Here is a 23951-nt window from a genome sequence, read left to right as displayed (position 1 = left end):
CAAACAACTTAAGTTTCCTATTGGTAGGCTTCGCATCAGGTTTCTCATAACTGGGTCTGGTTTTAAGTTCTAATACACCAAATGAAGATAGTAACTGTTATCAATCTATCATTAACATACCTCATTTTTCTATATTATGATATGCAACTTCCTAGTATCTATCTGTATGTTTCAATCCCTGATATGATACTGTGTTGGTATGTTATTGCCTTGATATATGCTGTTTTAAAACTTTTTCTTTTTTTCTTTTTAATAGTGTGTGAAAATAAGACGGCCTCAATCATGCAGAGCTCTCAGCAATGGGTCGAGAAATAGTAACATAAGTTCTCTTTCAATTATTTCTATATTTTATTTTGTACAAATCTAATTTTGAATGTTGTAACCCAGCCGACCAAGGAAAGTGCAAGATGTTGCCCACCAAGAAGAAGTTGTTCGAGTGCTAACAAATACCCTTGAAACTGGAAGTGTAATTATCCTTCTCAAATACCTACTTTTCCTTTTCCTCCTCCTCCTCTTCCTCAATGAATCAAGCTAATCTTGTATTGCAGTGCCCCCACATGCTCTTCTATGGTCCTCCCGGCACTGGAAAAACAACTACTGCTCTTGCAATTGCCCACCAGCTTTTTGGGTATCCCTCTTTAGTTTTATTTTCACAATTAGAAGAGCGTTTGTTTATTTCTAACTGTTATGCCAATTTCTTGTGATCAAGACACCTTAAGAAGCTCTAACAACTACCAGCTTTGGTTGCTCTGTAGATCAAAATAAACAGAGCTGCTAAATAATATCTAATCAAGAATCCAAGATTGACTACATGTAATGGAAACCAAGGTGATATGAACTATCTGTTAAAACTTTCTCTTAATATATGCTTTACACTCTTAAGAGTATTTCAATAAACCTTTGTTAGTCAGTTTCACCATGAAATCATTTACTGAGTAAAAAGGAAATCAAATCTAATTTAAGGAATACCTTAAGTTCAAATATTTTCACAAAATTTATATAACTACCTTTGAATTCTTGACATGTTGAGTCATTGAGATCCAAAGACTATGCAAATTGTGCATCACTTTAATAGCAACTTATGGTAATAATTTTACTAGGAATATTTTTGTTCAACTGTTAGAAATGAAAGACCTAATGTTATGCAATAGAGGATCATTTTGAGGGTTGAATTTATCAAAATGTCAATTTTGTTTGTTTTATGAGTTGGGATTCATTGGTAGTAAAAAATGCTTCCGTTTTCTTCCTTAAGCTAATATGTTATGCTGATGGACACAATGGCACATGTAATTTAATTTCTAACAACTATATATTACAGGCCTAAGCTCTATAAGTCCAGGGTGTTGGAGCTGAATGCAAGTGATGATAGAGGGATTAATGTTGTTCGTACAAAGATAAAAGATTTTGCTGTTGTGGCTGTTGGTACTAACAAGCGTAAGAAGTATGGGAAATCTAATTCTCTTAAAATTCTTTCCCCCTCCTTTCTCTGCTTGTAAGATTTGAATAACTTCCTCTCTGTTATGGTGTTTTGATATTGCAGGGGTCATCCTTGTCCACCATTTAAGATTATTGTTCTAGATGAGGCTGATTCAATGACAGAAGATGCTCAGGCATTTTTGTTATGTTTTTCATTTCTAACGTTGCTGTCTCAAAGTGTTCTGGTTTCACACCACCTTCAATTGCTGTACAGAATGCCCTGAGGCGTACGATGGAAACTTACTCTAAAGTTACAAGGTTCTTTTTTATATGCAACTATGTGAGCAGGTATCTTGTCTTCCATGCTAATATGTTCTGTTTAATTTGGTATTCTCATATCTTTAAGGAGCTAATGAGTATTATAGTCACCATGATGAAAGTAATTAATCCAAATAGTGCCATGGAGTGGTTGGCTCCAAAAAAGCTATAACGAGTTATAGGACAATTTCTATTTTGAAGCTTTATACCACACGTATATATGCTGAAAAATAAGATAAGAACTCCTAAATTGAATAAATTCATAATTAATGACAAAAAAAAAGAGTTTGAGAGATGAACACATTAATAACAACCAACATCAAGGAATCAAACAAGTCTAAGCCTAAGGTTTAAAGCACCTAAATAAATAATTTTAACTACAAAATTATAATAGAAATGTCCATAAGATACCATGACCATGATTTCCATCAATTTTGACATGTAATGCTAATGAAGTTTTAATTATTCTTTTGGTCCCTATTGTTGCAACATTTCCCCTTTTAGCCCTTATAACCTAAAACATCTAATTTTGGTCCCTGTATTTGCATCTGTTTACCCTTTCGTTCTCCTTGCCAAGTGTTGGCTAACATTGTTTGAAATGAATGAGACGTGGTTCATTTAATCAACATTAATCTGAAATGTCGTTGTATGACTTTAGAGAACAATGACCCAAAGGGTAAAAACATGGCAATTATAGGAACCAGAAGAGAATGGTTTAAACTATAGCAACTAAAATGGAAAGTTGTTGCAATTGTAGGTACCAAATGGTAATTAAACCTTATGGGGTGCATTGTAAAAGGACTTTTATTTTGTATCCAAAGGGATGGCAATGGGGTGGGACAAGTGCGGGTTTTACTATCTCATCCCATCCTTGAAGTAAACATTCATCCCCATTCCCATCCTTATATCCAACAATTATGAATTTTTTGTCTCATCCCCATGCCCATCAAGGAACATGTGTATACTTGTACCCAACCCATACTTGTCCCTTTGCTATTTCACATCAGTGTTATCAATATTTGATTTGATAATGGAAAATATCAATCCTTTATGAAGTTATAACAAAAACCATAACGGGTTATGGCAGAAGCATTGCGTCAAAAGAAATTCAATATATAAATACACCACAAATTTCAAACTTAAAATAGCAACAAAACATTTCCAACTTAGCCGCTCCACACCTCGTCTCATGTAATTTCTTGATTTTCCACTGTCATCACAGCCTCATCAAACCTCGTGCAACAACCACACAACCTCATTAGATCTTGTGTTGCCGTTGCAAGCCTCCTTCTCTCTGTCTTTTATGCCATCTTTGTTCACTGCTAGTATCTCATGATGCAAAAAGTGGCTGCCATGACAAACTCGCATTGCCATTGCCATGTTGTGGCATTGATTAGAAATTCCTCTGTCAGTTTCCACCATAACTGGTTTTCAATAACATTGTTTCACATTATTAAGAAAACCTCTAATGTCTAGTCGACATGAGATATCCAACACACCCTCCTCACGTTGAAACTATCAACTCGTGTGGGAGACTATATATTTATATTTATGGATGGTCTGATAGCAGCTCGATAGCAGGTGACACGATAGGCATAGGAAACTCTCGCTAGGATAGATTCGAAATGATTTTGATACCATGTTAAGAAATGCTCTAATCTCTAGTTGATGTGAGATCTCTAACACACATTTTAATTAAATATCTTTTTTATAAAAAATAAAAATCACATTAAAGGAAACATGATATTATCAAGTATTAAATATTCATAGGATATGCATTTTATTTTCTCTAATGTCAAATATCAAGAAAAAAAATTATAATTGTATAAATATCAAATTAGAGTATTAAATAACAATTGAATAAAGGTCAAATAATTATAGAAAAGAGTAAAAATAACCAAATGTAAGACCTAGAAATAAGTTACAAAACTAAGGACCAAAGAAAACTTAATATAAGTTTTTTAAATTACCTAATAAATTAAAAGTGTTTTAGTAATTTAAAATGGGGATGAGTATGGGGACATGGATGACTACTAGGAAATGTATAAAAAAAAACGGGGTAGATATGTACATATCCATTCTCATCCCCAATTTAATAAATTGGGTATTATCCATACCCGTACTATAGTTAATGCGAGGATTTCTTGTCAAAATCGGGATAGATTTGAATAATGCCCGCACATATGGGTTCATTTGCCATCCCTATGTCCAAGGATTGGAAGTTTATATAACCTTTTAAAAATTAATTTTTCAGGCAGCACCATTTCCTTTGAATGGAGATTTACGGAGAAGAAAATCTAACTTTCTTTAGTTAAAAGGAAAGTCTTAATGGAAAAAAGAATATCATGTTATTGTTATTAAATCACTTAATGTGGTAAGAATTTTGTAAAAATGACATTATTCTTTGAATTATAGAAAACTTGTATAAGTATTTCTGGTAATATATTTGATCAACCAAATAAAACTTATCGTTTGTGTGAATCATAATTCTCAAGATTCATATTGATCAGGAATCATGATTCCCATGTATGAAAAGTTGCTTTGGTATCAAACGCCATGTTAATGTGATATATTGTTACAGTCCTTTTCCTTTTGTTCTTGTTAATGGTTTCCAAGGATAGAACACATTGACTTCATACATTATATGTTGTCATTTTTTTTCCATAGGATTATAGAACCACTTGCTTCAAGATGTGCAAAATTCAGGTTCAAGCCATTGTCAGAAGAAATCATGAGCAGCCGGATTTTGTACATATGCAAAGAAGAGGAACTCTGTCTTAATGCTGAGGTGAGAACCTTATGGGCTGTTTAGTTCAGTGGAGGGGAAGGGAAGGAATAGGAGGGATTTTGATTAGATACTCTGTTTAGTTAAGAGGAAGGGAGGGGAGGGATATCAATGGAGAGGATAAGCAACTTGTTTCTTGTTTGGTTCACAAGGGGAGGGGAGACTTTTTAAAAATTAATTTACCTTCATTTCCTTGTTATTTTGGGTTCCCAAGTGTAAATAGGATTACTTTTGCCAATACATTTAAAATGTTTTAAATGACTTATCTTCCCCTCCAAATCTCCCCAATATTGGAGGGGAGCAAAAATTGAATGAGGGATTTGGCTCCCCTCCATTCCCAATCCAACTCCCCTCTCCTCTATTTCTCTCCAACCAAGCATGTTAGTTCTCACACAATGTAGTATCATTCTTAATGTTCAGTCTTTTATCTTTAGAGGTTTTGTTACATCATAATGGATTATTTTTCATGCCTTTGCTTCCATAGGCTCTTTCAACCCTTAGTTCTATTTCTCATGGAGATCTTCGCCGGGCAATCACATACTTGCAGGTGAGCGGCATTTCCTGATCAACACATTCAATTTTCAAACAATTACGTTATATGATTTCTATTTTCTTATAGTTTTCATGTGTAATTTAACTCAACCTCTTCACATTAAATAATGAAATCTTTGAATGTGATGCTTTTAACATATTCTGCTTGACTCCACCAGACTAATGAGTAACATTCCAAGTATGTTAATTCTGTGTTGTTTCTTAGGGAATAATTGTTACAAGAAAAAACTGTTATTTTTCTTAAAAATATTGTTTTACAGTTGCATGTTGTCTGATTTTTAGGACATGTTGTCCATTTTTATTTATATCTAGTACTGAATCAACGATTAACATCAATGGAAAGTTGATGCGGTGATGAGGTCAAAAGTTCCCTGCTGATAAGATAGGAGAGCCTGCGCTATAAATAATATTTGTTTGATTGTAGGAACTGTTGGGTTTGGGCTCACTTCCTATGTGGAGGCCCATTCCAACATTAACCTTTAGGGTTTTTCAAACAGGGGCAGAGCCGGCAGCACATACAGAAGAGAGAGAAAAAGAGAGCGAAAAGATTAAAGAGAGAGAAAGCTTCGCTCAACAACTTCCGGCCACCATCGACTCTTCGTTCACCGTTGGATCGCGCTGAAATTTTGTCAGCAGGTTCATACCTCGTGGGTCTTCAGTTTGACCGTTCGGATTGTTCAAAAGTCACTGGAACAGTGACATATATGCCGTGTATGGTAACTGCATTTTGTGAATTTTTCAGGTTCCTTGTTCTCTGTTTTCATCTTTGTTGTATTGGTATTTGGCTGGTCATTGAGCACAAATTGTGCTGTGATTTGAGTCTCTTGTAACCATAATTTTTTATCATAGTGGAACCTTGATTGACTGGCTTGTGCCCGTGGTTTTTACTTCTCACATTGAGAAGGTTTTCCACGTTAAAATTCTTGTGTCTTCTTTAAGTGTGTTTTGTGTTGTTGCCATTATTTGCTATTTCTCCTCACAGATTCTTGCAAGTTGGAGAAATTGTTATCCGCTGCGTATTGCTCTTGTTGAGATATTATTGTTATTGTATTGAATTTCCCATCAGAGTGGTATCAGAGCTCTTTGGTTGGAGCTATTAGACTGCTTGAATGATGGAGGCAAAAACAAATAAGATGGTTTGTTTGAACGACACTAATTATCACTTGTGGAAGGGAAAAATGAAGGATCTGAAAGGCCAAAAGACAAGATTGATGAGGATTGGAAGTTTGAGCATCACCAGGTTTGTGGTTTTATTCGTCAGTATGTTGAAGACAATGTTTATAATCACATTGCTAATGAGGAAGATGCAAAATCCTTGTGGAAGAAGATTGAGACTTTGTATGCCTCTAGTATAGGGAACAATAAATTATACTTGTTGAATTCCTTGATGAATTTGAGGTACAAGGAGAGCACTTCTATTTCAGATCACTTAAATGATTTTTAGGGGCTCCGAGATCAATTGTCAGAAATGGGCATCAAGTTTGATGACGAAGTTTTGGGATTATGGGTGCTGAATACTCTACCAAATTCTTGGGAAACATTTCGGGTTTCAATTACAAACTCATCCTCGGATGGTGTTGTCTCCTTGGAAAGTGTCAAGGGTAGTGTTCTTAATGAGGAGATGAGAAGGAAGGCACATGGTACTTCATCTCATTCCGAAGTACTTGTCACTGAAAATAGGGGGAGAAGCCAGAGAAAGGAACTAAAAGGGAGTAGACAGAACAGCAGAAGTAAATCCAAGTCCAGATACAAGAATGTGGAGTGTCATTATTGTCACAAAACAGGGCACATTCAGAGAAACTGTTTTATATGGAAAAGGGAGAACAAGGATAAGAAAGGGAAGCAGAAGGAGAAATATCATGACAATGATGATCATGTTTCTACTGCTACCTGTGATGATGATCTTGTTATTCTCCGTGATCATGATTCAGTTAATCTTGTATCAGATGAGAGCATGTGGATAATTGATAGTGGTGCTACACTGCATGTTACACCAAGGAAGGAGTTCTTCACATCTTACACTTCTGGTGATTTTGGAGTGTTGAAGATGGGTAATGATGGTGTGTCCAAGGTAATTGGTATGGGTGATGTTTGCTTGCGGACCAATATGGGAATGGAGTTGTTGCTCAGAGGAGTCAAACATGCTCCAGATATTCGCTTTAATTTGCTTTATGTGCAGATGCTTGATGATAGTGGTTTTGAAAATCACTTTGGTTCAGGAAAGTGGAAACTCTCCAAAGGTAATCTCATCGTGGCCAAAGGGGAGAGAATCAGTAAATTGTATTGGACAAAAGCATTGGTTGCTAAAGACAGTGTGAACGTCATGGATATGGACGCTTCTTTGTGGCACCGAAGGCTTAGTCATATTTGTGAGAAGGGGCTGAATTGTTTAGCCAAAAAGGATGTGCTTCCGGGATTGAAGAGTGCAGAGTTGGAGAAATGTTCTCATTGCATGGTTGGTAGGCAGACCAGAGTATCCTTCAAGAAGCATCCTCCCACAAAGAAGTCAGAGTTGCTTGAACTGGTGCATTCTGATGTTTGTGGCCCATTGAAGGTAAAGTCATATAGTGGTGCACTTTACTTTGTTACCTTTATTGATGATTGTTCTAGGAAGCTTTGGGTTTATGTTTTGAAGACAAAAGATCAAGTCCTAGAAAAATTCAAAGAATTCCATGTTTTGGTTGAGAGACAGTCAGGCAAGAAGCTGAAATGCATTCGTACTGACAATGGTGGTGAGTATTGTGGACCGTTCGATGCTTATTGCAAGCAACACGGTATCAGACATGAAAAGACTCCTCCTAAAACTCCTCAGTTGAATGGCTTAGCAGAAAGGATGAACAGGACACTAATAGAAAGAGTTAGGTGTATGCTTTCTGAAGCAAAGTTGCCTAAGCACTTTTAGGGTGAGGCATTGTACACTGCAGTGCATGTTATTAATTTGAGTCCTGCAGTTGCTTTGAATGTTGAGGTGCCAGACAAGGTTTGGTTTGGCAAGAATGTCAAGTATGATCATTTGCGTGTCTTCGGTTGTAAAGCATATGTGCATGTTCCTAAGGATGAGAGATCCAAGTTGGACGCGAAGACAAGGCAGTGCATCTTCATTGGTTATGGTCAGGATGAATTTGGCTACAAGTTCTTTGATCCGGTTGAGAAGAAGGCAGTGAGAAGCCGTGATGTGAAGTTCATGGAAGATCAAACCATTGAAGATATTGATAAGACAGAGAAGACGACATCTGAGACAGAGAATAGATTGTCTAATGTCGATCCAGTTCAGAGTGATGAACAACATGATGATGTTGATGATCAACAACTTGGAGATGCTTTTGATGTTCCTATTGATGACGTTGAAGAGGAACATGGGATGTCACAAGACGAGGATCTTGGTGATGCTCCTGAACCACCTCAAGTTCAAATTCGGAGGTCTAATAGGCATAGGGAACCATCTACTAGGTATCCTTCTGATGACTATGTTACCTTGACGGATGAAGGAGAATCGGAGTGCTATCTTGAAGCCATGGAGAGTGAAGAAAAGAAAAAGTGGTTGGATTCAATGCAAGATGAAATGAAGTCCCTGCATGATAATCACACTTTTGACTTGGTGAAATTGCCAAAAGACAAGAAGGCTCTGGAAAACAGGTGGATTTACAGGGTAAAGCAAGAAAGCAATTCTACATCTCCAAGGTATAAAGCCAGATTGGTGGTGAAAGGGTTTAGAGAGAGAAAAGGCATTGATTTCAATGAGATTTTTTCTCCTGTGGTGAAGATGTCATCCATTAGAATTGTGCTGAGTTTGGCTGCTACTCTTGGTTTAGAGGTAGAGCAAATGGATGTTAAAACTGCTTTCCTTCATGGTGATTTGGAGGAAGAGATTTACATGAAGCAACCTGATGGTTTTCTTGTTAAAGGCAAGGAAGATCATGTGTGTAGACTGAGAAAAAGTCTATATGGCTTGAAGCAAGCTCCTCGTCAATGGTACAAGATGTTTGAGTCTGTTATGTGTGAGCAAGGCTACAAGAAGACTACTTCTGATCATTGTGTCTTTGTTAAAAAATTTGCTAATGATGATTTCATTATCTTGTTGTTGTATGTTGATGACATGCTTATTGTTGGGAAAGATATTTCCATGATCAATAGGTTGAAGAAGCAATTGAGTGAGTCATTTGCTATGAAAGACATGGGAGCTGCTAAGCAAATTCTTGGTATAAGAATCATGCGTGATAGGCAAGAAAAGAAGCTTTGGTTGTCACAGGAGAACTATGTTAAAAGAGTGCTATAGAGGTTCCAGATGGAAAATGCTAAGGCGGTAAGCACTCCTCTTGCTACCCATTTTAAATTGAGTACAAAACAAAGTCTTTCTGATGAATCTGAAAAGTCAGATATGCAACGGGTTCCTTATGCATCCGCTGTGGGTAGCTTGATGTATGCAATGGTGTGTACAAGACCAGATATTGCACATGCTGTTGGTACAGTCAGTAGATTTATGTCTAATCCAGGTAGAGAGCATTGGAATGCTGTGAAATGGATTTTAAGGTATCTTCATGGTACGACTTGTTTGAGGCTTTGTTTTGGAGGTGATAAGCCTACCCTTGTGGGCTGCACTGATTTTGATATGGGTGGAGACATAGAAGGTCTACCTCAGGCTACGTGATTAAATTTGCAGGTGGAGCTGTGGCATGGCAATCCAGATTACAGAAGTGTGTTGCATTGTCCACTACTGAGGCAGAGTTCATTGCCATTACAGAAGCATGCAAGGAGTTGTTGTGGGTGAAGAAACTCCTGCAAGAGCTTAGTTTTGTTCAAGACAAGTACGTGCTATTTTGTGATAGTCAGAGTGCAATTTATCTTGGTAAAAATTCAACTTTCCATTCTAGGTCCAAGCATATTGATGTGAGGTATCATTGGATACGCGATGCTTTGGAAGCTGGGTTACTGGAGTTGGCAAAAGTTCATATAGATGATAATTGTGCTGATATGATGACTAAGTCACTACCGAGGAGCAAGTTTGAAACTTGTTGCGAGATTGCCAGTTTGGCAATCATCTCCACATAGTTGTGAGGGGGAGATTTGTTGGGTTTGGGCTCACTTCCTATGTGGAGGCCCATTCCAACATTAACCTTTAGGGTTTTTCAAACAGGGGCAGAGCCAGTAGCACATAGAGAAGAGAGAGAAAAAGTGAGAGAAAAAGAGAGAGAAAAGATTAAAGAGAGAGAAAGCTTCGCTCAGCAACTTCCGGCCACCATCGACTCTTTGTTCACCGTTGGATCGGGCTGAAATTTTGTCAGCAGGTTCATACAGTGTGTAACTGCAATCTGACCGTTGGGAGCTTGCAAAAGGTGTTTGAGCAGAGAGAAATTCACCTCACACTGCAGCAGCGTTTTTTAGAGTTTCTTTTGAGAACGGGAATTTTCAGATTGCTGCTACGGTTTCGTCCACCGTTGGATTGGGCTGAAATTTAGTCAGAAGGTTCATACCTCGTGGTTCTTCAGTTTGACCGTTGGGATTGTTGAAAAGTCACTGGAACAGTGACATATAGGCCGTGTACGGTAACTGCAGTTTGTGAATTTTTCAGGTTCCTTGTTCTCTGTTTTCATCTCTGTTGTATTGGTATTTGGCTGGTCATTGAGCACAAATTGTGCTGTGATTTGAGTCTCTTGTAACCATAATTTTTTATCATAGTGGAACCTTTGACTGGCTTGTGCCCGTGGTTTTTACTTCTCACATTGAGAAGGTTTTCCACGTTAAAATTCTTGTGTCTTCTTGAAGTGTGTTTTGTGTTGCTGCCATTATTTGCTATTGCTCCTCACAGATTCTTGCAAGTTGGGGAAATTGTTATCCGCTGCGTATTGCTCTTGTTGAGATATTATTGTTATTGTATTGAATTTCCCATCAGGAACGTATGCTTTCATCTTCATGGTTTTCTAGTAATGGCATAAGAATAAAATTCAATGGAAAGATGCAGTGGAGAGTATATTAACACCAGGTTGATAAGAGAGGAGAGCCTCTAGTTAAGATTTTCTATTGAAACTTGGTAGAGCATAGATCTGTTGTGGTTTGGGTATTTATTTGCAACCTGTCCTATCCTTTAAAAAATATTTTTCTGGCTTTCCTTCCTGTTGGTTTCCATGTAGACGTTGCTTTCACTTCATGCATAACTAATTTATTAGCATAAACTATAAAATGGAATTATCTTGTGTGTTATTATTTAATACACATAACATAATGCTATCACCAGGAAATGTAAATTGACTTTTTAAATTCAATCAAGGCAGTCCTACTGAAAATAGAGGAATTGTGTGCCTATTTATTTTTTTCAACTAACTTGGTATTTAAAATTGCAGTCTGCAGCTCGCTTATTTGGATCTTCAATTTCTTCAGAGAATCTGATTTCTGTGTCTGGGGTAGGTTGTTGCAGTACCTTCCTGCGACTTCTGTTTCTATTTTCAAAGACAACAATTTAATACAATAAAGTTGTTTATGACATTATTTTGTACGTTGTTTGTATGTATTCACATTGGGCTGAGGATTGATTGACATAATTATTGGCTGAAAGACAAGGATTTGGAATTACAATTTTGGCTTTACGTTAATCATGTGATTTTCACTCTTGCTTTTTAAGTATCTAGATAAGGGGTTTTTAACTTCTCCTAATAGTGTGGTTTCTTGTTATATAAGTTCACAATTTGCAGTCTATTCTATATGCTATTTTTGTGAAGCATTGGAGGTCAAAATTGCATATATTCTTTGAAGTGACCTCCTATTTGGGGTCTTCTCTTCAAGCTGTGTGCCGCTTTTTCATTTTCATGACACAAAAATCTATTTTGGATTTCCTTGTTTAGAATTTATTTTTTAATTTTAGATTTTTATTTCCCTAATAAGGGGCAAATTTGGAATTTCAAAAGTTAATTGATTGCAAATCTAAAATAAGTGGGTGCAAAAAGCAAATGTCTTAAGAGATGGGCAGAATCTTTGGGCCTAGTGATTTTTTTTTCTTTGGGCTGTGTTACCTGGCTATAAAATTTAGGGTTTTACGTAAAGAATATATTTTGGTGCGAATTAGCTATGATGGAAAGATTTGAGACAGGTGTCAGAAGAAGTGCGCATCAAGCAAGGGAGCAGGAGGGAGGTTGATAGAGATGCGCAGCAGCATATAAGAGCGTTTCAATCCCCACTTCCCAAAATGGCTTCCACACTCTGCTCCTCTTCCACTTTTCTCCTCCTTCACGCTACGACGTCGTTTGCCCCTCGTCGGAGCCTTTTGCATGCTCAGTTTGGGACTCTCTAATCTCTACACCCCCTCGTATTCCTCTGCCCTCAAAAAGGGGTGCGTTCTGTCTCTCTTGCGGTATTCGCTGTTCCGTCTTCGTAACATCGTCCACTTTCTCTTCCTTTCTCTCTCCATTGAGTTCAATTCAATTGCCTCTGTTTCAGATCGAAATTGGGTATCCAAAAGCCACTCCACCGTCAGAATGGAAGCAAATAGCACCACTGTCCCCAGCATTGTTGTCTATGTCACTGTTCCCAACAAAGAAGCAGGTACTAGGAACATGTTCGGTTATTTAAGTTTTTTAACTTGTCTCTTTTATTTTCACGTGCGTTGGTGGTTGTGCAGGTAAGAAGTTGGCTGAAAGCATTGTCACAGAGAAGCTTGCAGCTTGTGTGAACAGGGTACCGGGTGAGAATTTCCCACTTGAGATCTGTTATAATCACTCACAACACACTGCAACTTTGTGTATCTAATGGTTTAAAATTAGTAATATCTGGGAGGGGTTTGGTACTTCTAGATATTAATTGTTGTAACAGAGTACTTTTTCTAATTATGTTATTTTTTGTGATTTTGTCCCTGGATTTGAATTGATTTGATAAATACTTGATTCTGGACAACGAGAACGAACAACAAATGTGCTTGCCATTGCATAACAGTTAACTACTAATAATGTATTGGGCTGTGTACTGTCTTGAGTTAGATTTTTGTTTTAAATGAAATAGCAAGCTCCGGAATAAAAAAATTTTGCTTGTATTATGGGTTACTTTGTTTGCATATACCAATCAATGTAGACGTCCCTCTTTTTTTTATCTTCACTTGATCACTTAAATTGAACGTGATTCTATTAATCGAAAATAGTTTCTCTGATTGAAAATATTTTGAATATTTTTAGTTACCTTCACGCGTGGCCAGAACTTCTTTTTGCATTCTTTGTCATGCCACATGTAGGTAACCAAGACTTGAATGAATTCCACCACTTGACAATTTTTCTTCACTTTTAGTTTATATACTTGTTTCACTTATGGTGTGTGTGACCATGTCCACCAGTGGCATTGTTCTGGTATATGGTCTTGACTCCATGGTTGTCAAACTCGCTAGTCTACGTAGACTCCTGGGGAGCTCCGTAGACTCGACCCGTAGACTCGTTTCATATTAAAAAAAAAAGTGTAAATAACTACATTTAGTCCTAAATGAGAATTAATAATATACCAAATCATCTAACTTCAAAGTCTCAAATAAAGAAGGTCATACAAATACTACAAAAGTTAAATTGTTCAATTCAAGTCATAGAAATTAAATAATTAGAAATTCAAATTTCTATGTCCAATCCTCTAATGATATCCTCTCCTCCATCATCTCCATCATCATCTTCATCATCATCTCCATCTTCATCTTCATCCACATTAACTCAAAAGTCAAATTTTCAAGATCAAATGCATCTAGAGTTGGAATTGTTAGTGTCGGATTTAAGTGAACATTTGCATCTTGAACTTGATCAATCTCATCAATATTATCTCCCTCTTCAGTTATCCATTCATCATCTGATTGAATATCATCAAAGGGAAGATCAACTGTTTTTCTACTTTGCTTATTACTCAACTTCAAGTTGTACATGACATACACCAAATCATTCATCTTTTTCTGATGCAAACGGTTTCTTCTCTTTGTATGAACCTATATTAAATAGGAAATTTAGTAACTAACCATATAAAACTAAATAAAGAAATTATAAATAACTTCAATTACCATTTCAAATGAGCTCCAATTTCGCTCACATCCAGAAGAGCTACAAGTCAAGCTTAGAATTCGGATAGCAAACCTCTTCAACTCTGGAGTTCTATACCCAAACATCTCCCACCATTCTCCAGGAAGTATTGTTTTTCTACTTTCCTTTGCGTCATCCATTGCAAAGGCTCCTCTACCAAAATGATACTCAACAAGTTGCACATTAATTATCCTTCTTTCAGCAGCATCCTTAACCAATCTTCTCATGGATGTATACAAGCCTTCTTTCACCTCAGGATCATCAGATATAAACTCAGGTTCATAATGGAATTGGGGATTGAGATAGTATGCAGCTGCATGCAGAGGCCTATGAAGTTGATTATCCCATCTTGATTCATATTTTTTTCCAAACCTCTTCATAGCTACATACATTCATTCAATAGTAATCAATACCAACTAACATATAAGTAATAGAAGAAGGAGTAATTAAATTTTTAAAGAGAAAAGCTATAAAATTTTTACCTTTTCTTAATATGATTAAAATTGTTCTTAATCTTCTCCTTTGCACGATCCATCTCTTCATATATGAAACCCATTGCAGGTTTTGCATCTGAATCCACCAATCTTAGGACCACCATAAGAGGGGCAGCAACTTTGAGGCACGTGGAGATATTCTTCCAAAATCGGTTGTCTAATATCATATTTTCAACCTTTTTCCCCTCTTGTGAACAGAAAACCCTAAAGAACAGAAAACCCTCACTCCCTAAACTCTTTCCTCCATTTACTATCATAATCCCAAATTATTTCATCCTTCCTCTCCAGACTCGCAATTGTGATACTTACTATCGACGTTCTTCTGAAGTGTTCCATTTCAGTCATATAATCTGTATTTTATTATTCTCTCATTCTCGTAATCTTCCTATTTGAATGTTTTAATCAGTGTATGTTTTTTCTTTTTCATCCATTGTCGCAGTGTTTGCCTTTACAACTGTTTGGTGCATTGGCACATGTTTAGTAGCACACAGCAGTTACAAAAGGGCTCTAATTTGATTTTGTAGGAAATATGCTAATGCTTGCCTTTTATAAGCTTACATAGTTGCAGCTTGTTTATATATTTGTTAGTACATGATATATTTATGATAATTGGTAAGTTTTCTCTCTCTCACCGATATGGAATTCGAGTTGAAGGTAGCTAGCTACAAGCCCAAAGGAAAAAGAAACATGAATATCGGCTTAATAAATAACAAAGTTGTTTTCTGTTAGAACTATTTATTTGCGCTCAACATGGGGATCAGAATTTTCATATTTAGGCTGTATGAAAAAGGAAGGATTTTGAACAACAACATATAAATGTCAGGTGTTTGGTGTCTGGGGTTGTTTTCAATCTGAAGGGTTTTGGATTGATTTGTTTTGCTTCCCTCTGCAATTTCATTTGTTCTGTGGCAAGAATACTTGAATCAAGGGTCTTCCATTTTTGTTTTTTGACCCCATAGTTTTTTTTGTGTGGTTGATGTGTGGTGTTCACTGTCACTGATATGTTTCTGTTCAGTTCTTATGTTCAGTGATGTGTTTGTTTGTTTGGACATCTATTTCAGAATATGCAATGCAAGGTTATGAAATTTTGTTGTGGCTATATTTTTCTTCAGTCCATCTTTCATACTGCTCTTTTCACCATGTTTCTCTTTAAATAGTTTAAACGTCAGACTCCATCTGTTTATACTTGCTGCATGTGTGATTTTCCTCTAAGTACATCAGATACACTCAAAATATTATAAGATATTTTAAGAAGTGATAGAAGTCTCATTCTATTATGCACTATCTTATGTATCCATATTCTATTGCTTTCATTTATGTTACAAACAACTTAAGTTTCCTATTGGTAGGCTTAGCATCAGGTTTCTCATAACTGGGTCTCTGGTTTTAAGTTCTAATACACCAAATGAAGATAGTAACTGTTATCAATCTATCATTAACATACCTCATTTTTCTATATTATGATATGCAACTTCCTAGTAGTTATCTGTATGTTTAATTCCTTCATATGATACTGTGTTGGTATGTTATTGCCTTGATATATGCTGTTTTAAAACTTTTTCTTTTTTCTTTTTAATAGTGTGTGAAAATAAGACGGCCTCAATCATGCAGAGCTCTCAGCAATGGGTCGAGAAATAGTAACATAAGTTCTCTTTCAATTATTTCTATATTTTATTTTGTACAAATCTAATTTTGAATGTTGTAACCCAGCCGACCAAGGAAAGTGAAAGATGTTGCCCACCAAGAAGAAGTTGTTCGAGTGCTAACAAATACCCTTGAAACTGGAAGTGTAATTATCCTTTTCAAATACCTACTTTTCCCTTTCCTCCTCCTCCTCTTCCTCATTGAATCAAGCTAATCTTGTATTGCAGTGCCCCCACATGCTCTTCTATGGTCCTCCCGGCACTGGAAAAACAACTATTGCTCTTGCAATTGCCCACCAGCTTTTTGGGTATCCCTCTTTAGTTTTATTTTCACAATTAGAAGAGCGCTTGTTTATTTCTAACTGTTATGCCAATTTCTTGTGATCAAGAGACCTTAAGCAACTCTTCTAACAACTACCAGCTTTGGTTGCTCTGTAGATCAAAATAAACAGAGCTGCTAAATAATATCTAATCAAGAATCCAAGATTGACTACATGTAATGGAAACCAAAGTGATATGAACTATCTGTTAAAACTTTCTCTTAATATATGCTTTACACTCTTAAGAGTATTTCAATAAACCTTTGTTAGTCAGTTTCACCATGAAATCATTTACCGAGTAAAAAGGAAATCAAATCTAATTTAAGGAATACCTTAAGTTCAAATATTTTCACAAAATTTATATAACTACCTTTGAATTCTTGACATGTTGAGTCATAGAGATCCAAAGACTATGCAAATTGTGCATCACTTTAATAGCAACTTACGGTAATAATTTTACCAGGAATATTTTTTGTTCAACTGTTAGAAATGAAAGACCTAATGTTATGCAGTAGAGGATCATTTTGAGGGTTGAATTTATCAAAATGTCAATTTTGTTTGTTTTATGAGTTGGGATTCATTGGTAGTAAAAAATGCTTCCGTTTTCTTCCTTAAGCTAATCTGTTGTGCTGATGGACACAATGGCACATGTAATTTAATTTCTAACAACTATATATTACAGGCCTGAGCTCTATAAGTCCAGGGTGCTGGAGCTGAATGCAAGTGATGATAGAGGGATTAATGTTGTTCGTACAAAGATAAAAGATTTTGCTGCTGTGGCGGTTGGTACTAACAAGCGTAAGAAGTATGGGAAATCTAATTCTCTTAAAATTCTTTCCCCCTCCTTTCTCTGCTTGTAAGATTTGAATAACTTCCTCTTTGTTATGGTGTTTTGATATTGCAGGGGTCATCCTTGTCCACCATTTAAGATTATTGTTCTAGATGAGGCTGATTCAATGACAGAAGATGCTCAGGCATGTTTGTTATGTTTTTCATTTCTAACGTTGCTGTCTCAAAGTGTTCTGGTTTCACACCACCTTCAATTGTTGTACAGAATGCCCTGAGGCGTACGATGGAAACTTACTCTAAAGTTACAAGGTTCTTTTTTATATGCAACTATGTGAGCAGGTATCTTGTCTTCCATGCTAATATGTTTTGTTTAATTTGGTATTCTCATATCTTTAAGGAGCTAATGAGTATTATAGTCACCATGATGAAAGTAATTAATCCAAATAGTGCCATGGAGTGGTTGGCTCCAAAAACGCTATAGCGAGTTATAGGACAATTGCTATTTTGAAGCTTTATGATACGCATAACATAAGTTTTATACCACACATATATATGCTGAAAAATAAGATAAGAACTCCTAAATTGAATAAATTCATAATTAATGACAAAAAAATGAGTTTGAGAGATGAACACATTAATAACAACCAACATCAAGGAATCAAACAAGTCTAAGCCTAAGGTTTAAAGCACCTAAATAAATAATTTTAACTACAAAATTATAATAGATATGTCCATAAGATACCATGACCATGATTTCCATCAATTTTGACATGTAATGCTAATGAAGTTTTAATTATTCTTTTGGTCCTTATTGTTGCAACATTTCCCCTTTTAGCCCTTATAACCTAAAACATCTAATTTTGGTCCCTGTATTTGCATCTATTTACCCTTTCGTCCTCCTTGCCAAGTGTTGGCTAACATTGTTTGAAATGAATGAGATGTGGTTCATTTAATCAACATTAATCTGAAATGTCGTTGTATGACTTTAGAGAACAATGACCCAAAGGGTAAAAGCATGGCAATTATAGGAACCAGAAGAGAATGGTTTAAACTATAGCAACTAAAATGGAAAGTTGTTGCAATTGTAGGTACCAAATGGTAATTAAACCTTATGGGGTGCATTGTAAAAGGACTTTTTTTTTGTATCCAAAGGGATGGCAATGGGGTGGGACAAGTGCGGGTTTTACTATCTCATCCCATCCTTGAAGTAAACATTCATCCCCATTCCCATCCTTATATCCAACAATTATGAATTTTTTGTCTCATCCCCATGCCCATCAAGGAACATGTGTATACTTGTACCCAACCCATACTTGCCCCTTTGCTATTTCACATCAGTGTTATCAATATTTGATTTGATAATGGAAAATATCAATCCTTTATGAATTTATAACAAAAACCATAACGGGTTATGGCAGAAGGATTGCGTCAAAAGAAATTCAATATATAAATACACCACAAATTTCAAACTTAAAATAGCAACAAAACATTTCCAACTTAGCCACTCCACACCTCATCTCTTGTAATTTCTTGATTTTCCACTGTCACCACAGCCTCATCAAACCTCGTGCAACAACCACACAACCTCATTAGATCTGGTGTTGCCGTTGCAAGCCTCCTTCTCTTTGTCTTTTATGCCATCTTTGTTCACTGCTAGTATCTCATGATGCAAAAAGTGGCTGCCATGACAAACTCGCATTGCCATTGCCATGTTGTGGCATTGATTAGAAATTCCTCTGTCAGTTTCCACCATAATTGGTTTTGAATAACATTGTTTCACATTATTAAGAAAACCTCTAATGTCTAGTCGACATGAGATATCCAACACATCCTCCTCACGTTGAAACTATCAACTCGTGCGTGAGACTGTATATTTATATTTATGGATAGTCTGATAGCAGCTCGATAGCGGGTGACACGATAGGCATAGGAAACTCTCGCTAGGATAGATTCGAAATGATTTTGATACCATGTTAAGAAATGCTCTAATCTTTAGTTGATGTGAGATCTCTAACACACATTTTAATTAAATATTTTTTTTATAAAAAATAAAAATCACATTAAAGGAAACATGATATTATCAAGTATTAAATATTCATAGGATATGCATTTTATTTTCTCTAATGTCAAATATCAAGAAAAAAAATTATAATTGTATAAATATCAAATTAGAGTATTAAATAACAATTGAATAAAGGTCAAATAATTATAGAAAAGAGTAAAAATGACCAAATGTAAGACTTAGAAATAAGTTACAAAACTAAGGACCAAAGAAAACTTAATATAAGTTTTTTAAATTACCTAATAAATTAAAAGTGTTTTAGTAATTTAAAATGGGGATGAGTATGAGGACATGGATGACTACTGGGAAATGTATAAAAAAAAACGGGGTAGATATGTACATATCCATTCTCATCCCCAATTTAATAAATTGGGTATTATCCATACCCGTACTGTAGTTAATGCGAGGATTTCTTGTCAAAATCGGGATAGATTTGAATAATGCCCGCACATATGGGTTCATTTGCCATCCCTATGTCCAAGGATTGGAAGTTTATATAACCTTTTAAAAATTAATTTTTCAGGCAGCACCATTTCCTTTGAATGGACATTTACGGAGAAGAAAATCTAACTTTCTTTAGTTAAAAGGAAAGTCTTAATGGAAAAAAGAATATCATGTTATTGTTATTAAATCACTTAATGTGGTAAGAATTTTCTAAAAATGACATTATTCTTTGAATTATAGAAAACTTGTATAAGTATTTCTGGTAATATATTTGATCAACCAAATAAAACTTATCGTTTGTGTGAATCATAATTCTCAAGATTCATATTGATCAGGAATCATGATTCCCATGTATGAAAAGTTGCTTTGGTATCAAACGCCATGTTAATGTGATATATTGTTACAGTCCTTTTCCTTTTGTTCTTGTTAATGGTTTCCAAGGATAGAACACATTGACTTCATACATTATATGGTTGTCATTTTTTTTCCATAGGATTATAGAACCACTTGCTTCAAGATGTGCAAAATTCAGGTTCAAGCCATTGTCAGAAGAAATCATGAGCAGCCGGATTTTGTACATATGCAAAGAAGAGGAACTCTGTCTTGATGCTGAGGTGAGAACCTTATGGGCTGTTTAGTTCAGTGGAGGGGAAGGGAAAGAAGAGGAGGGATTTTTAGATACTCTCTTTAGTTAAGAGGAAGGGAGGGGAGGGATATCAATGGAGAGGTTAAGCAACTTGTTTCTTGTTTGGTTCACAAGGGGAGGGGAGACTTTTTAAAAATTAATTTACCTTCATTTCCTTGTTATTTTGGGTTCCCAAGTGTAAATAGGATTATTTTTGCCAATACATTTAAAATGTTTTAAATGACTTATCTTCCCCTCCAAATCTCCCCAATATTGGAGGGGAGCAAAAATTGAATGAGGGATTTGGCTCCCCTCCATTCCCAATCCAACTCCCCTCTCCTCTATTTCTCTCCAACCAAGCATGTTAGTTCTCACACAATGTAGTATCATTCTTAATATTCAGTCTTTTATCTATAGAGGTTTTGTTACATCATAATGGATTATTTTTCATGCCTTTGCTTCCATAGGCTCTTTCAACCCTTAGTTCTGTTTCTCAAGGAGATCTTCGCCGGGCAATCACATACTTGCAGGTGAGCGGCATTTCCTGATCAACACACTCAATTTTCAAACAATTAAGTTATATGATTTCTATTTTCTTATAGTTTTCATGTGTAATTTAACTTAACCTCTTCACATCAAATAATGTAATCTTTGAATGTGATGCTTTTAACATATTCTGCTTGACTCCACCAGACTAATGAGTAACATTCCAAGTATGTTAATTCTGTGCTGTTTCTTAGGGAATAATTGTTACAAGAAAAATTGTTATTTTTCTTAAAAATATTGTTTTACAGTTGCATGTTGTCTGATTTTTAGGACATGTTTTCCATTTTTATTTATATCTAGTCTAGTACTGAATCAACGATTAACATCAATGGAAAGTTGATGCGGTGATGAGGTCAAAAGTTCCCTACTGATAAGATAGGAGAGCCTGCGCTATAAATAATATTTGTTTGATTGTAGGAACGTATGCTTTCATCTTCATGGTTTTCTAGTAATGGCATAAGAATAAAATTCAATGGAAAGATGCAGTGGAGAGTATATTAACACCAGGTTGATAAGAGAGGAGAGCCTCTAGTTAAGATTTTCTATTGAAACTTGGTAGAGCATAGATCTGTTGTGGTTTGGGTATTTATTTGCAACCTGTCCTATCCTTTAAAAAATATTTTTCTGGCTTTCCTTCCTGTTGGTTTCCATGTAGACGTTGCTTTCACTTCATGCATAACTAATTTATTAGCATAAACTATAAAATGGAATTATCTTGTGTGTTATTATTTAATACACATAACATAATGCTATCACCAGGAAATGTAAATTGACTTTTTAAATTCAATCAAGGCAGTCCTACTGAAAATAGAGGAATTGTGTGCCTATTTATTTTTTTCAACTAACTTGGTATTTAAAATTGCAGTCTGCAGCTCGCTTATTTGGATCTTCAATTTCTTCAGAGAATCTGATTTCTGTGTCTGGGGTAGGTTGTTGCAGTACCTTCCTGCGACTTCTGTTTCTATTTTCAAAGACAACAATTTAATACAATAAAGTTGTTTATGACATTATTTTGTACGTTGTTTGTATGTATTCACATTGGGCTGAGGATTGATTGACATAATTATTGGCTGAAAGACAAGGATTTGGAATTACAATTTTGGCTTTACGTTAATCATGTGATTTTCACTCTTGCTTTTTAAGTATCTAGATAAGGGGTTTTTAACTTCTCCTAATAGTGTGGTTTCTTGTTATATAAGTTCACAATTTGCAGTCTATTCTATATGCTATTTTTGTGAAGCATTGGAGGTCAAAATTGCATATATTCTTTGAAGTGACCTCCTATTTGGGGTCTTCTCTTCAAGCTGTGTGCCGCTTTTTTGCATCATTAACTAGTTTTCAATTCAATTTGTTGTTTTTTGCATCATTTCTGGTAACTATGTACTAGATGGCCTCTTCTTTTTCTCCCATTCCTGTTTATCTGGGCTTTCTAAAATCCCAATCAATATATCAGGTTGTTCCAGAAAAAGTTGTGCAGGCAGTTCTTCAAGCTTGCAGAAGTGGTAATTTTGATCTCGCAAACAAGGAAGTCAACAATTTCATTGCAGAGGGATATCCAGCTTCTCAAATGCTTACTCAGGTCTTTATTTGGTTGTTTCTGTTTCATTGGGCCAGTTTCAATTAAGACTTCTACTATTTTACTTATTTGAGTTTTGCTTTTCTTTTATTTTTCCAGTTATTTGAAGCCATTGTTGAAGACAATGATATATCAGATGAACAGAAAGCAAGAATATCCAAGAAGTTGGGTGAAGCTGATAAGGTTACTTACGACTCTTAGGGAATTAATTATACACAATACTCCCCCTTTCCCATTTACTGTTCCTGGACATGATTTTACCACATTTTCTTTTTGGCATTTTTAACTTTTAAGAACTTCTAAATTTCACTGAAACGCAATTTGCCTATTTTGGGTTCAATTCTCACTAGTTGCTTATGGAATTGCAGTGTCTAGTTGATGGTGCTGATGAATACTTGCAACTTCTCGATGTGGTCAGCAATACAATGCAGGCTTTTAGCAACATGCCAGAAGGATTTGCTTACGAGTGTTAGATATTAGATAGTCAGCATATCGGAAGGATAAATTATTCTGCTGTAAACACGTTGACTTCTGTATCAGAAAATGAGATTTGGTAGTGTCAGTTGTTAACTTGCTTTATGTGGAATTGGATTGTGAAGATCCATGAGTGGATAATTAGACACTAGTTCTTGAGTACAAAATTGACGCCGCTGCAGATAAAGCGAATACATAACTGATCAATTTTCTGTTTTTGCACTTAAATATTTAAAACATTTATATGGTTACTTGTTTGAGCTATTTCTTTGCCTCTTGCATTTAGTTTGACTATAGTTCAAAATATGTGATGACCATTTTCAATGAACCTTTGTCCTTTCCAAAACACTTTTCATTCATTACACTTCAAGTTGGCGCAAGTTAAACTGTGTTGAGAACTCTAAAAACTCAATCAAATCTATCTAACATGTGCTGCAGTAATTCTGATACAAGATGCGGAAATAAGTAAATAATAGCCTAGCAACAATTTAGTTTCATAAATTAATAGAGCCTGTATTTACAGTCATATCTAGCAAAAACTTGACACTCATCTGTATCTCCAGCTGCATGAGTATTGCTGGATGCTATCATTCACACAATCAGCACACGATTGTACAAGTTTAGAATAACAAGTTCAATGCAAGCATAGATCCATGATTTGTTATATTAGTATTGTACTTGGATAGTTAGGAGCCGAACGGTCTCAGAACATCTCGGTATCCGGTACCGACTGTCATAAGAAAAATGCATTAAGATAAAAGTATATTTATTAACATAGATTGAACTGCACGAAAAATTAGATAATACTGGATCTCATGTTAAGACCTGAGTCCAACTGTACATATGTTAATCTCAGTCCAACGGTAAATTGATTCATC

At 35.7% G+C, this 23951-nt stretch overlaps 2 protein-coding genes and 1 pseudogene across 5 annotated transcripts; 2 read left to right on the top strand and 1 right to left on the bottom strand.

The window, feature by feature from the left end:
• Positions 1-256: 256 nt before the first annotated feature.
• LOC150027803 (replication factor C subunit 4-like) lies at positions 257-11857 on the top strand. Its single transcript, XM_090301851.1, has 9 exons — positions 257-314; positions 388-466; positions 549-628; positions 1319-1441; positions 1541-1610; positions 1691-1764; positions 4402-4522; positions 5004-5066; positions 11410-11857. Exons 1-9 carry the CDS (start codon positions 283-285, stop codon positions 11527-11529), a joined length of 762 nt encoding a protein of 253 aa, XP_090157977.1. The 5' UTR covers positions 257-282; the 3' UTR covers positions 11530-11857.
• Positions 11858-12116: 259 nt separating this feature from the next.
• LOC137821511 (replication factor C subunit 2) lies at positions 12117-23337 on the top strand. 3 transcript variants are annotated; one of them, XM_090301850.1, is made up of 15 exons: positions 12117-12392; positions 12500-12604; positions 12681-12743; positions 16174-16231; positions 16305-16383; positions 16466-16545; positions 17240-17362; positions 17462-17531; positions 17612-17685; positions 20346-20466; positions 20945-21007; positions 21889-21948; positions 22477-22602; positions 22699-22782; positions 22968-23337. In XM_090301850.1, the coding sequence occupies exons 2-15, from the start codon at positions 12538-12540 to the stop codon at positions 23070-23072; spliced, it is 1173 nt and encodes a 390-aa protein (XP_090157976.1). In that variant the 5' UTR covers positions 12117-12392; positions 12500-12537; the 3' UTR covers positions 23073-23337. The 3 variants fall into 3 exon arrangements, with proteins under 3 accessions (XP_090157976.1, XP_090157975.1, XP_068482239.2); XM_090301849.1 differs by having other exon boundaries at positions 12151-12413; XM_068626138.2 differs by lacking the exons at positions 12117-12392; positions 12500-12604; positions 12681-12743 and adding an exon at positions 14799-14946.
• On the bottom strand, positions 13645-14781 carry LOC150027802 (uncharacterized; annotated as a pseudogene). Its single transcript, XR_016520478.1, has 3 exons — positions 14583-14781; positions 14082-14482; positions 13645-14009 (listed from the first exon to the last, which is right to left on the bottom strand). The product of XR_016520478.1 is annotated as an uncharacterized LOC150027802 (transcript).
• Positions 23338-23951: the final 614 nt, after the last annotated feature.

Source organism: Phaseolus vulgaris, chromosome 4 (genome assembly GCF_051622355.1).
Source record: "Phaseolus vulgaris cultivar YP4 chromosome 4, ASM5162235v1, whole genome shotgun sequence".
In the NCBI taxonomy this organism is placed as follows: Eukaryota; Viridiplantae; Streptophyta; class Magnoliopsida; order Fabales; family Fabaceae; genus Phaseolus; species Phaseolus vulgaris.
Note: the sequence above shows the minus strand (reverse complement) of the source record. Positions and strands in the feature narration are given on the sequence as shown.